The sequence below is a fragment of the Coloeus monedula genome, assembly GCF_965178545.1.
Source record: "Coloeus monedula genome assembly, chromosome: 36".
Classification (NCBI taxonomy): domain Eukaryota; kingdom Metazoa; phylum Chordata; class Aves; order Passeriformes; family Corvidae; genus Coloeus; species Coloeus monedula.
Genome location: NC_138816.1, coordinates 1,913,533 through 1,927,138, shown reverse-complemented (window position 1 = coordinate 1,927,138; position 13,606 = coordinate 1,913,533). Strand labels below are relative to the sequence as shown.

The following is a 13,606-nucleotide window of genomic DNA, read 5'->3' as shown; positions in this document are numbered from 1 at the left end:
ACCACAGAGGCAGCGGGGGTGTCCCTGTGCCCCTTTATTGCGTGTACAGGCTGGCGGCGAAGACGATGTCGCGCTTGATCATGGCGGCGGCCGCCTCCATCTTGGCGGCCAGCGCGGGGTCCCCCACGACGCGCGCGGCCTGGCGCAGCTCCCGCAGCAGCTCCTCCAGCCGCTGGATCGCCCGCACCACCGTCCCCTCCTGCACCGGCGCCAGCCGCGCGATGTCCGCGAAGGGCTGGGGACACGGCGGGGGCACACGGGGGTCAGGGGGCACACGGGGGGCATTGGGGGTCAGGGGGCATTGGGGGTCAGGGGGCACACGGGGGGCATTGGGGGTCAGGGGGCAGTGGGGGTCAGGGGGCACAGAGGGCGTTGGGGGTCAGGGTTAGGACAGGGAGGGACGCGGCTCCCAGGGGTGTCCCGGGGGATTTTCGGGGGTCCTCAGGGGTCTCACCATGCCCCGCGCCCACTCGTAGACGACCTGCACGAGGCTGAAGCCGAACTGGGCCACGAAGTCGTCGGGGCCGGGCCCGAGGCCGTGCTGCTGCTCCAGCCGCCCCACGCGGGCAGCGACGGCCCGCAGCCGCTCCAGGGCCTGGGGGGCAGCCGTGAGGGCAGTGACCCCAGCCCCACACACCCCACAACGGCCCCCTTCAAACCCCCATAGCCCAGGGACCCCCACCCCGAGGGCCGCCGGGCCGTACCTGGGTGAGGGTGGCCGGCAGCCCCTCGGGCAGGGGCTCTCCGCGGCCCGGGGTGACCAGGCAGGACAGCAGGGCCACGCTCTCGTCCGGCCGCAGCGGCGCCAGGACGTTGCCCAGCAGCAGCTCGGTCAGCACCAGCTGCTCCGTGCTCAGCAGGGCCGCCACGCGCCCGCCCAGCGCCACCGCGCCGCCCGCGATGTACCCCAGCTCCGACAGCACCTGGGGGGACGGGGAGGGGTCTGGGGGTCCTGAGAAGGGGTTTGGGGGTCCCGGGGTGGGGTCTGGGGGTCCCAGGGAGGGGTTTGGGGGTCACGGGAGGGGTCTGGGGGTCACAGGGAGGGTTTGGGGGTCCCGAGGAGGGTTTGGGGGTCCCAGGGGAGGGTTTGGGGGTCCCAGGGAGGGGTTTGGGGGTCATGGGGAGGATTTGGGGGTCCCAGGGGGGTGTTTGGGGGTCCTGGGGTGGGGTTTGGGGGTCCCAGGGAGGATTTGGGGGTCCCTGGGGGTTGTTTGGGGTTCCCGGGGAGGGTTTGGGGGTCCCAGGGAGGATTTGGGGGTCCCAGGGGGTTGTTTGGGGGTCCCGGGGAGGGGTTTGGGGGTCCCAGGGGGGTGTTTGGGGGTCCCGGGGTGGGGTTTGGGGGTCCCAGGGAGGATTTGGGGGTCCCAGGGGGTTGTTTGGGGTTCCCGGGGAGGGTTTGGGGGGTCCCCACCTCGAGGCGCTGGTGGTACTCGGGCAGCAGCAGCAGGGACTGGTCCGACAGCTGGAACTGGAGCTCCTCCAGCTGTTCCAGCAGCTCCTGCCTGGCGGCGAACTGGGCGTACTGGGAGGGGCAGGGGTGCACAGGGAGGGCTCAGGAGGAGTCCCCAAAGCCCCCCTCCCATCCCGGAGCCCCAGCCCCCCTGCCCCGTACCTGCTGGGCGAAGCGGGGGCCGTGCACGCAGCGGAAGCCGCGCAGGGCCGAGCCCAGGGCGCGCAGCTCGGCCGCCGCCGCCAGCGCCGCGGGGTCCCGGCCCGGGGGCACCCCCAGAGCCTCGAGCAGGGGCAGCCCCCCCTCCCTGCCGGCCCCCCCCGCCAGCCGCGCCAGCTCCTGCAGCGCCGCGCCCACGCCCGCGCCCGGCGGGGGGGACCTGCGGGGTGGGGGGGGGGGGGGGGATGCGGCGTCAGACGGACCCCGAAATCCACTGGGACACCCCCAGAAACTCCAGGGAGATCCCTGGGATCCCAAAAGTTACAGAGAGCCCCTCCCCAGGGACCTCGAAAATCCACAGGAAACCCCCACCCCTGCCTTCCCCACCCAGGGACTCGTCCCTCCCCAGGGAACCCCCCCAGAAAGAAAACCCCAAAATATCCCAGAACTGTGGGGACCCCCCCCCCAAAAAGCACTGCTGGACACCCTGAGCCCCCTCTGAGAACCCCAAAATGCCCCCCAGACCCCCCCCGTACCGGGGCCGGGGTCCCCTCGGGGGGCGCAGCTCCTGCAGCAGCACCTCGGGGTTCACCCGCAGCGTCTTGGCCGTGACCCCCACGATGTCCTCGGGGCGCAGCTGCTCCAGGGAGTGCCCAGGGGGGCCTGGGGGGGCCCCCAAAACCTTCAGGGACCTCCCCCCCCCCAGAAGAGGCTCCAAAATCCCCCCCTCATTGCCCCAAAGGAGACCCCAAAGGGGATCCAGTGACCCCCAAATCTCTCAGGACCCTCCCCCGAAAGTGACGCAGGAATCTGGGGACCCCCCCAAATCCCTCTTAGGGACCCCAAGACCCCCCCCAGAATGAACTCAGGTACCCATGGAGTCCCCCGAAATCTGCAGAGACCCCCCCGGGACCCCCCAAAATCCCTCAAATACTGGGATTTTCACCCTCAGGCAGGAAGAGGCGGGTGAGCAGCAGGTCCTCGGGGTAGGGCACGTCCGGGGGGGGCTCTGGGGGGGCCCCCCCGTTCTCGGGGGGCTTCTCGCTCAGCACCAGCGTCGTGAAGGTGCGGCTGGAGCCCCCGGAGGTCACCTGGGCAGGACCCCCGGGTCAGGGGGTTTAGGGGAGATTGAGGGGGGCTTAGGGGGTGTTTGGGAGGTTATGGGGGGGTTTTATGGGGGGATTGAGGGGTTTCTGGGGGGGCTTTAGGGGTAACTGGGTTATTTTTGGTGGTGATTTAAAGGGGGTGGGGGGATTGGGGCGATTTTAGGGCTTGGAGGAGGGTTGGGGGGTCATGGCTCACAATCTAGCAGCGCCCACTGATCGTAATAGATCACTTTCTGGCAGCCCCCTAAGGCTCACTATTTGGCAGCCCCATTGACGCTGATCGATCTCTTTCTGGCAGCCCCCCGAGGCTCACTATTTTGCAGCCCCATTGATGACCATGGCTCTCTTTCTCGCAGATCCCTAAGGCTCACTATTTGGCAGCCCTGTTGACGCCATGGTTCCCTTTCTGGCAGCCCCCCCAGACTCATTATTTGGCCCCCTATTGGTTGTAATGGATTCTTTTTGGGTTTGGGGGTGCCTGAAGGACCGGCCCCAGTGTGTGGGGGAGTTTGGGGGGGTTTGGGGTACCTGCAGGACCAGCCCCAGCGCGTTGCGGTGTCTCGGGGTGCAGACCACCACCACCCGTCCTGGTGCCAGCACCCGCTGTCCCCCCGCCTGCGCCAGGCACCGCTGCGGATCCCAGAGCCCGTCAGGGGGGGGCACCTGGGACCCCCAGGACTCCCCCATTGCACCCCTGAACCTCCCAGAGCCCCCCTTTGCCTCCTGGACCCCCCAGGATCTCCAGAGACCCCCTCATGGCACCCCCGTGTCCCCAGGAACCCTCAAACCCCCAAATAGGTGCCCCAGTGTCTCCTGCCCCCCCCCCCAGGCCGTCCCCAAGCCCCCCAGGAGCCCCTGGAAGGTGTTCCCGTCCCCCAGACCCACCTGGAGCACGGCCCGGGCGCGGCGCAGCCCCACGACGGCGCGGTGGTACTGGGGCAGGTCCCCCACGTCCCCCGCCGTCCCCTCGGGGTCCCCCAGCGCCGCCAGCGCCTCCCTGAGGGCGGCCACGCGACGCGTCTGCGCCTGGGGGGGGGCACAGAGGGGGCACCAGTGCATCCCAGTGTCCACACTGGGATGTCCCACTATCTCCCAGCCCTGATATCGGGCAGTCCTCGTGTCACCAGTGCCTGCCAGCCCTTACTGGTTACCTCAGTATTCTCTAATCCATCGCAGAGATGCCCCCAGCGTACCCCAGCCTCTGTACTGGGGTGCTCTCATGTCCCCAGAGGCTCCCAGCCCCTACAGCAGGGTGTCCCTGTGCCCCCCATTCTACACCAGGACGTTCCCAGTGCCTACACTGGGGTGTCCCCAGGCCGGGGTGCCCTCACCGTGGCGTCGCGGCGCAGCGGGAACTCGGCGAAGCTGCGGCGCATGAGGTCGTGCGGGCGCAGGGCGGGGGCGCGGAGCAGCAGCAGGATCATGGGGTACGTCAGGCGGAACCGCGACTGCAGCGGCGACGGCCGGCCCTGGGCGACGTGGGGGGGTGACACACGTGTGGGGACACGCGGGGACAGGCGGGGACACGCACGGCACTCACCAGCATCATGCGGTGCAGGTCGGACAGCTCGGGCACCGGCCCCTTGCAGAGGATGATGACGGTGCCGGTGGCATCCAGCCCTCTGCGCCCTGCACGCCCCGACATCTGCGTGTACTCGCCTGGGGGGGACACAAACCCATGGTGAGTCGCAGCCCTACCCCGCAGCAACACGCTTTCTGACATTTTCCTCTTCTATTTCCCACCAATTTTCCCCCCCTCACGTTTCCCGCCTTTTTCTCCCCTCATGCTTCCTGCCCTTTTCGCCCCTCACTTTTCCCACTCTTTTTCCCCTCACGTTTCCCGCCCTTTTCTCCCCTCACGTTTCCCACCCTTTTCTCCCCTCACTTTTCCTGCCCTTTTTCCCCCTCACGTTTCCCGCCCTTTTTCTCCCCTCACGTTTCCCGCCTTTTTCTCCCCTCACGTTTCCCGCCTTTTTCTCCCCTCACGCTTCCCGCTCTTTTTGCCTTTCACGTTTCCCACTCTTTTTCCCCTCACATTTCCCGCTCTTTTCCCCCCTCACGTTTCCCGCCCTTTTTTCCCTCACGTTTCCTGCCCTTTTTCCTCTCACGTTTCCCGCCCTTTTTCCCCTCATGTTTCCCGCCCTTTTTCCCCTCACGTTTCCCGCCCTTTTCTCCCTTCATGTTTCCCGCTCTTTTCCCCCCTCACGTTTCCCGCCCTTTTTCCCCCTCACGTTTCCCGCCCTTTTTCCCCTCACGTTTCCCGCCCTTTTTCCCCCCTCACGTTTCCCGCCCTTTTTCCCCTCACGTTTCCTGCCCTTTTTCCTCTCACGTTTCCCGCCCTTTTTCCCCTCACGTTTCCCGCCCTTTTTCCCCTCACGTTTCCCGCCCTTTTCTCCCTTCATGTTTCCCGCTCTTTTCCCCCCTCACGTTTCCCGCCCTTTTTCCCCCCTCATGTTTCCCGCCCTTTTTCCCCTCACGTTTCCCACCCTTTTCTCCCTTCACGTTTCCCGCCCTTTTCTCCCTTCACGTTTCCCGCTCTTTTCCCCCCCTCACGTTTCCCACTCTTTTTCCCCCCTCATGTTTCCCGCCCTTTTTCCCCTCACGTTTCCCACCCTTTTCTCCCTTCACGTTTCCCGCCCTTTTCTCCCTTCACGTTTCCCGCTCTTTTCCCCCCCTCACGTTTCCCACTCTTTTTCCCCCCTCACGTTTCCCGCCCTTTTTCTCCCCTCACGTTTCCCACTCTTTTTCCCCCCTCACGTTTCCCTCCCTTTTTCCCCTCATGTCTCCCGCCCTTTTTCCCCTCATGTCTCCCGCCCTTTCTCCCGCCAGCTTTCCCACCACACTTGCAATGCTCTTCCCTCCGTTTTCCCCAATGTTTTTCCCCTCACATTCCTTCTCTTTCTCAACTATTTTTCTCCTGTTTTTCTGGTCCAGTTTCCCGCCCTTTTTCCTTCCCGTTTTCGCCTCTTTCCCGCCCCACTGGGACATGGAGGACACGGCACCGAGGCCCCGAACGCTGCCCCACAGCCCCCCCCCGGCCCCGCACCGGGCAGGAGGTCACGGAAGCTGTTCCCATCGTGCTTGCGGATGGAGTCAAAGACGACGGTTCGTGCCGGCATGTTCACCCCCATGGCGAAGGTCTCGGTGGCGAACAGCACCTGGGGCAGGTATGGGGCAGATTTGGGGCAGGTTTGGGGCTGGGGGTGCCGCCATGGGGCAGGACCCTGTGCCCCACACGTGGCTGCAGCACCTCTCCCCACACACCCCACACACCTTGACCAGCCCTTGGCTGAAGAGCATCTCCACGACCTCCTTGAGCAGGGGCAGGACCCCGCCATGGTGGACGCCGATCCCACGCTGCAGCAGCTCCGACAGCTGCAGCACCTGAGCAAGGGGGAACGTGGAGGTGTCACTGCCCCCACGGGCCCCCCGGCCTCGGGGGCAGCCATCACCCACGGCACGAACCCCTCACAGCTTTCCCAGCCTCCACGACACCTCCACATCCCAAAGCCCCCCTTGTCCCCTCCCAAAACCCCCCCCAGGCCCCACACCTGGGGCAGGCGCCGGTCGGAGCCGCGCAGCCGGGCCAGGCAGCGGGTCAGGAACTGCCGGACCTGGCCGCGCTCGGGGCCGCTCAGGAGGTCCAGGGAGCCCAGGGCGGCCGCCTGGTCCTCGCAGCGGCCCCGCGAGAAGGTGAAGGTCACGGCGGGCAGCAGCTCCCGCTCACGGAGGGTCTCCAGCAGGGCCAGCCAGACCCCCCGCTCCTGGCCGGGGGAAAGCTCAGGGTCAGCGGGACCCCCGGGGCAGCCCCCAGCCCCTCCGGAGCCCGCCGGACCTGCCCGGGGTTGGGGCCGGCCATGGTGGGCTGCCGCGCCCCAAAGCTCTGCGCGTGTTTGCTGCTCTGCTCCTTCTTGGCCTCCACCGCCGCGTAGTACCTGGGACAGGTGAGGAGCAGGTGTGGGGGGAGTGGGGGACGGAGAGGGGCAGGTATGGGGCAGGTTTGGGGTGAAGTTTGGGGTAAGTTTCTGGGCAAGTTAGGAGCACGTACAGGGCAGGTTTGGGGCAAGTTTAGAGCACTTTTGGGTGAGGTTTGGGGCAGATTTTTGGGGCAGGTTTAGGTGAGGTTTGGGGTAGGTTTTTAGGGTAAGTTTAGGTGACATTTGGGGCAGGTTTTTGGGGCAAGTTTAGATGATGTTTGGGATAGGTTTCTAGGGCAAGTTTAGATGAGGCACAACACAGGTTTTTGGGACAGGTTTGGGTGACATTTAGGGCAGGTTTTTAGAGCACATTTAGGTGACATGTGGGGCAGATTTTTAGGGAAGGTTTAGGTGAGGTTTGGGGCAGGTTTAGGTGACTTTGGGGCAGGTTTTTAGGGCAGATTTAGATGAGGCACAACATAGGTTTTTGGGGCAGGTTTGAGGCGAGTTTAGAGCAGTTTTGGGTGAGGTTTGGGGCAGGTTTTTAGGAAAGGTTGAGGTGAGGTTTGGGGCAGGTTTTTGGGACAGGTTTAGATGAGTTTTGGGGCAGGTTTAGGTGAGGTTAGGGGCCGGTTTTTGGGGCAGGTTTGGGTCTCACCCCTGCGTGCTGAAGGCCCCGCCTGGGCCCAGCAGCTGGAACAGCTGGTGCCGTGTCCGGGAGCTGTTCCCGGTGAACAGGAAATGCTCCAGCGGCACCGGGCGCCGCGGGGTGCTCAGCACCCGCACGCAGCGCCGCTTCGTGCGCCTGGAACACAGCAAAATCCCGTGGGATTGGGAAAAAACAGGAGGGGAGCAGTCACAGGGATCCCCCCATCCCCCATGCCACTGTCGCCCCCCACCCCCCAGATCCCTGTGGCCCCTCAGGGACGTCCCCAAAGCCCCCCAGGTCCCTCTCGGAGACCCCCAAAGCCCCCCAGGAGCCCCCCAAAGCGCCCCCCCGGTCCGTACCCGACCCACTGGGCGAACTCGAGGGCGTTGGGGACCGTGGCACTGAGCAGCACCAGCTTCACGTGCTCGGGCAGCAGGATCAGCACCTCCTCCCACACCACGCCCCGCTGGGGGGGAAAAAGGGGGGTCAGGGGGTCCCCAAAACCCCCTGGGAACCCCCAGAACTCCCAGCAACCCCCTCGAACTTCTTGGGGACCCCCCACCCTCATCTGTGATCCCAAATGAAGTCGGAGCCCCCCCCAAGACCCCCTAAGTCCCCCTAAACCCCATGAGGACCCCCCTCCCAAATCCTCCCAGGACCCCCAAACCCCTGGGAACCACCCCTCATCAAAGATCACCCGCTCCAGGTCCCAAATGACCTCTGAGCCCCCCACAAACACCCTCAGAACCCCCAAAACCCCCCTGGGAACCCCCCCGGGGGACCCCCAGACCCGCACCTCGTCGTCGTTGACGTAGTGCACCTCGTCGAAGATCACCCACTCCAAATCCCGGATGGCGTCGGAGCCGTTGTACAGCATCGACCTGGGGACGCAGCCGTGGATTTTGGGGTCCCGGACCCCCTCCCCAACCCCCCCCATCCCCCCCAGGACCCTCCCGGAGCCCCTCACCGCAGGATCTCGGTGGTCATCACCAGGCAGGCGGCCTCGGGGCGCAGCTGCACGTCCCCCGTCAGCAGCCCCACGTCCCCGAAGGTCTCACGGAAATCCCGGAATTTCTGGTTGGACAAGGCCTTGATGGGGGACGTGTAGATGGACCTGGGGGGGGGGCGGGGGACACACGGGGGGGTCACCCCACAGACCCCCGGGCAGGGCAGCAGCAGAGCTCTGGGTACCCCCAGAGGGGTGTAGGGGGTCTGGGGGCAGCCAGGAGCGAGGCAAGGAGGGCTTTGGGGACATCCTGGGGGACACAGAGCGGAGGTGAAGAGGATTTGGGGAGCCCAGAGACATTTTGGGGTCTCTCAGGGAGGTCTTGGGGTCTCTCAGGGAGGTTTTGGGCTGCTCCAGGGGATTTTTGGGGGGATATCGGGATGTAGGGTCAAGGGTTTGGGATGACTCTGGATACGCAGGGTGGGGAGGGCCTGGTGGTTTGGGGTTCTGGGGGGGGTTTGGGGTCTCACTGGGTCAGCCCAAACTCGGCCACCACCGTTCGGGGTCCCTGGGGTGGTGTCTGGGGTGTTTTTGGGGGGGGGGGGGGGGCTCTCCCCTGGGGATTTGGGGGGGTTCTGAGCACCCCCCGAGGCGCTGTTGGGGTCTCACCGGGTCATGTGGCGCCGGGCCAGCGCGATGGCGTACTCGGCCACTGCCGTCTTGCCGGCCGAGGTGTGGGCGGCCACCAGCACCGAGTGACCGCGCTCGAGGCACAGAGCTGCCCGCTGCTGGAACGGGTCCGGGCGGAACGGCCACTGCGGGGGGCAACGGGGTCACCCCAAACCCCCCCGAGAACCCCCCGAGTGACCCCGCTCAGGTCACACGGACACGAAAGGCTCTGGGGTGGGGGGGGGGGGGTCACCCCAAAACCTCCTCGATCCCCAAACCGCCCCGAGGGGTCTTCACCCCCATCCCGGGGGTCCCTGGCACCCCAAAATCCCCCCGGGGCCCCCCCAAACCCACCTTGTGTGCGGGGTCCGGCAGCAGCTGCTCAAAGCCGTCCACGGGGGACGCGGCGTCCACCATCTCCGCCCAAACCTCCTCGGGGGGCTCCGGGGGGGGCGCGGGGGGGGTCCCCGCCTCCTCCTGGGGGGGTGGCACTGAGCGATGGGGGGGCACAGGGACCCCCCAAAACCCCCCCCAAATCCGCCCCCCCCCAGCACCCACCTTGCCCAGCAGCTCCTCCAGGCTGTCGGAGCGGCGCAGGGGGGGCGCGGGGCCGGGCCCCCCCTCGGTGGGGGGGACTGGGGGGGCCCCCTGGGCCTGGCCAGGGCCCCCCCCGGGCTCCTCGCCCCCCCCCAGGTCGAAGGTGTCGAGGGTCTCCAGGAGGCTGGACAGGGACAGCGGCCCCCCCGCCGCGGCTGGGGGGGGTCAGGGGGGCACCCCCAGGGCTGGGGGGGGGCCAAACAACCCCACCCCCCCCCAAACCAACCCCCCCCCAAAGCGGGAAAGACCCCCCCGACCCCCCAAATCCCCGGTGCCCCCCTTACCTTGGGGCTTGAACTCCACCCCCCGCTTCATCCCGGGGGGGGTCGTGAGCAGCTCTGGGGGGCACAGGGGGTGGTCAGGGCGTCAGCAGCCCAAAAAAGGGGCGGGGGGCTCCCTGCGATGGGGGGGGACCCCAAATCGGGGGGGGGGACACCCCAAATGGGGGGGGGGGTCCGTACCCTTCTCAAAGTCCACGTCCTCCTCCTGCTGCTCCTGCGGGGCCCGGATCTGCTCCAGGCTGGGCTCGTCCTGACCCCCTGTGGGGCAGGGGGCATTTGGGGGGGCTCTACAGGGCTTGGGGGTCCCGGGGGGGGTGGGTCGGGGGTCCCAGGGTCGGGGGGGGGGGGGGGGTCGTACCTGGCCAGAAGGGGCAGCTGGAGATGCCCCCCCGCAGCCCCTCGCCGGGCGGGCCGGGCGGCCGGAGCAGCGAGGGCGAGTTGGAGGCCGAGAGCCCCACGGACGGCAGCAGCTCCTGGGGGGGTCGGGGGGGAGGGGGGGGGGGTCAGGGCGAGCCCCCGGACCCCCAGAGACCCCCCCAGAGACCCCCACCCAGAGCCCCCACCTCGGTGAAGCCCGTGAGGGCACCCGTGCGGGGGTCCCGCTCGGCCCGGAGCCCCCCGGCCACCGGCGTGGGGTCCAGGGAGAAGAGTGCCCGCGGCTCCGGGGTCCTGTGCCAGCTCCTGGGGGGGACAGGGGTCACAGCGGTCACTCTGAGGGACAGCGGGTCACCCTGAGGGACAGGGGGTCACTCTGAGGGACAGGAGGTCACTCTGAGGGACAGGGGGGTCACTGTGGTCACTCTGAGGGACAAAAGGTCACAGCGGTCACTCTGAGGGACAGGGGGTCACTCTGAGGGACAGGGGAGTCACTGCGGTCACTCTGAGGGACAAAATGTCACAGCGGTCACTCTGAGGGACAGGGGGTCACTCTGAGGGACAGAGGGTCACTGTGGTCACTCTGAGGGACAGAGGGTCACAGCGGTCACTCTGAGGGACAGGGGATCACTCTGAGGGACAGGGGGTCACAGCGGTCACTCTGAGGGACAGCAGGTCACTCTGAGGGACAGGGGTCACAGCGGTCACTCTGAGGGACAGCAGGTCACAGCAGTCACTCTGAGGGACAGGGGGTCACCCTGAGGGACAGGGGGGTCACTGTGGTCACTCTGAAGGACAAGGGGTCACAGTGGTCACTCTGAGGGACAGAGGATCACTGCGGTCACTGAAGAACAAGAGGTCACTGCGGTCACTCTGAGCGACAGAGGGTCACAGCGGTCACTCTGAGGAACAGGGGGTCACTGTGGTCACTCTGAGGGACAGGGAGGTCACTGTGGTCACTCTGAGGGACAGAGGGTCACAGCGGTCACTCTGAGGGACAGCAGGTCACTCTGAGGGACAGGGGTCACAGCGGTCGCTCTGAGGGACAGGGGGTCACTCTGAGGGACAGGGGTCACTGTGGTCACTCTGAGGGACAGGGGGGTCACTGTGGTCACTCTGAGGGACAGGGGGATCACTGTGGTCACTCTGAGGGACAGGGCATCACTGTGGTCACTCTGAGGGACGGGGAGGTCATTGTGGTCACTCTGAGGGACAGGGAGGTCACTGTGGTCACTCTGAGGGACGGGGAGGTCACTGTGGTCACTCTGAGGGACAGTGGTCACTGTGGTCGCTCTGAGGGACGTGCGCACCCGTGACCCCTGAACCCCCTCAAACCTCACCCCACGCACTGAAGACCCCCCCAGCCCAGGACCCCCCAGAGCCCCCCCAGAGCCCCCAGCCCCATTTCCATTCCCTCCGAGACCCCAGCCCCATTTCCAGCCCCCAGCCCCATTCCCAGCCCCATTTCCAGCCCCCCCCGAGCCCCCAGCCCCATTTCCAGCCCCCAGCCCCATTCCCAGCCCCATTTCCAGCCCCCCCGAGCCCCCAGCCCCATTTCCAGCCCCATCTCCAGCCCCCCCGAGCCCCCAGCCCCATTTCCAGCCCCCCCCAAGCCCCCAGCCCCATTTCCAGCCCCCAGCCCCATTCCCAGCCCCATTTCCAGCCCCCCCGAGCCCCCAGCCCCATTTCCAGCCCCATCTCCAGCCCCCCCGAGCCCCCAGCCCCATTTCCAGCCCCCCCCAAGCCCCCAGACCCATTTCCAGCCCCCAGCCCCATTCCCAGCCCCATTTCCAGCCCCCCCCGAGCCCCCAGCCCCATTTCCAGCCCCATCTCCAGCCCCCCCGAGCCCCCAGCCCCATTTCCAGCCCCCCCCAAGCCCCCAGCCCCATTTCCAGCTCCCAACCCCGTTCCCAGCCCCGTTCCCAGCCCCCAGCCCCATTTCCAGCCCCATTTCCAGCCCCATTTCCAACCCCATTTCCAGCCCCATTTCCAGCCCCATTTCCAGCCACCAGCCCCATTTCCAGCCCCCCCCGAGCCCCCAGCCCCCTTTCCAGCCCGTTTTCCAGCCCCCAGCCCCATTTCCAGCCCCCAGCCCCGCTCCCCGCCCCACACCTGCGGGCCCGCTGGTGGCCGTGGATCGGTAGCCACTCGGGGGTGCTCAGTAGCCGCAGCTCCAGCTCGGCCGCCAGCGGGGCACAGAACGGGGGCAGCCCCTGCGGCAGCTGCGGGGGGAGGGCGGCACCGGGGTGGGCACGGGGGGAGACCCCCCCCCAAAAACAACACAGGGAGCGGAGGGGACCCCGAAAGGGGCGGGGGGCACCCAAAGGGGGGGGCTGGGGAAGGGGGGGGATAGGGGGTGTTTTTGGGGGGCTCTGGGGGCGTTTGGGGTATTTTTTGGGGTGTCTGGGGGTGTTTTGGGAGCTCTGGGGGTGTTTTGGGGGGTCCAGGGGTGTTTCTGAGGGGGAGTCTGGGACGCTTGGGGAGGGGTCCGGGGGTGTTTTGGGGGGCTCTGGGGGTCCGGGGGTGTTTTGGGGGGGTCTGGGGGTCCGGGGGTGTTTTGGGGGGGTCCGGGCTGGTTTGAGGGGGGGGGGTTTGGGATGCTTTTGGGGAGGTTTGGGGGGCTCTGGGGGTCCAGGGGTGTTTTTGGGGGGGGGTCTGGGGATTGGGGTGTCTTGGGGGCTCTGTGGGTGTTTTGGGGGGGTCCGGGGACGGTTTGGGGCGGTCCGGGGGTGTTTTTGGGGATCCGGGGGTACTTTGGGGGAGTCTGGGGGGGTTTTGGGGTGTTTTGGGGGGGGGCTCTGGGGATCCGGGGGAGTTTTGGGGAGCCCGGAGCTAGTTTTGGGGGTCTGGGGGTGTTTTTGGGGAGGCTCTGGGGGTCCGGGGGTGTTTTGGGGGGGGTCGGGGGGTTTGGGATGTTTTTGGGGGTTCCGGGGCTGTTTTTGGGGTCTCCGGGGCCGTTTTTGGGGTCTCTGGGGATCCGGGACCGTTTTTGGGGTCTCCGGGGCCGTTTTTGGGGTCTCCGGGGTTTGGGGTTTTTCGGGGGGGGGGGAGGGTCACTCACGGTGGCGCGGGGCTCGGGGGCCTCGGCGGCGCCCGGGGGTCCCGTCAGGAGCTCGAAGCGCCCCGCGCAGCCCAGCTCCAGCAGCGCCAGCGGCAGCTCCCGCGGCCCGCGGGGGGGCACGGCTGGGGGGGGGGGGGGCACCGGGCCGGTCACCGGGGACCACCGGGAGCCCCCCGGGACCCCTCCCACAGCCCCCAAGAGACCGCCCCGCGCCGCCACGGGCACGCCAAGCCCGCCCCGGAGCCGCCCCGGACCCGCCCGGCCTCACCGATCCGCTCCAGCTCCATCCCTGCTCCGGCCCCGCCACCGGCGCCCTGACCCGGAAGTGCCCGAAGCCAACCGGAAGTGCTGTCAGCCGAGCAGCCCCGCCCTCGCCGGCACAGACCAATCAGAGCG

At 67.5% G+C, this 13,606-nt stretch overlaps 1 protein-coding gene across 1 annotated transcript; it reads right to left on the bottom strand.

The window, feature by feature from the left end:
- Nucleotides 1–26: 26 nt before the first annotated feature.
- SKIC2 (SKI2 subunit of superkiller complex) lies at nt 27–13,534 on the bottom strand. Its single transcript, XM_082300020.1, has 29 exons — nt 13,479–13,534; nt 13,211–13,332; nt 12,262–12,371; nt 10,338–10,455; nt 10,133–10,247; nt 9,955–10,032; nt 9,778–9,831; nt 9,455–9,648; nt 9,251–9,373; nt 8,897–9,042; nt 8,249–8,395; nt 8,078–8,162; nt 7,641–7,747; nt 7,291–7,437; nt 6,551–6,650; nt 6,267–6,479; nt 5,989–6,099; nt 5,762–5,873; nt 4,256–4,374; nt 4,047–4,184; nt 3,601–3,741; nt 3,244–3,345; nt 2,556–2,700; nt 2,146–2,272; nt 1,613–1,829; nt 1,412–1,522; nt 705–923; nt 455–595; nt 27–235 (listed from the first exon to the last, which is right to left on the bottom strand). Exons 1-29 carry the CDS (start codon nt 13,495–13,497, stop codon nt 35–37), a joined length of 3,762 nt encoding a protein of 1,253 aa, XP_082156146.1. The 5' UTR covers nt 13,498–13,534; the 3' UTR covers nt 27–34.
- Nucleotides 13,535–13,606: the final 72 nt, after the last annotated feature.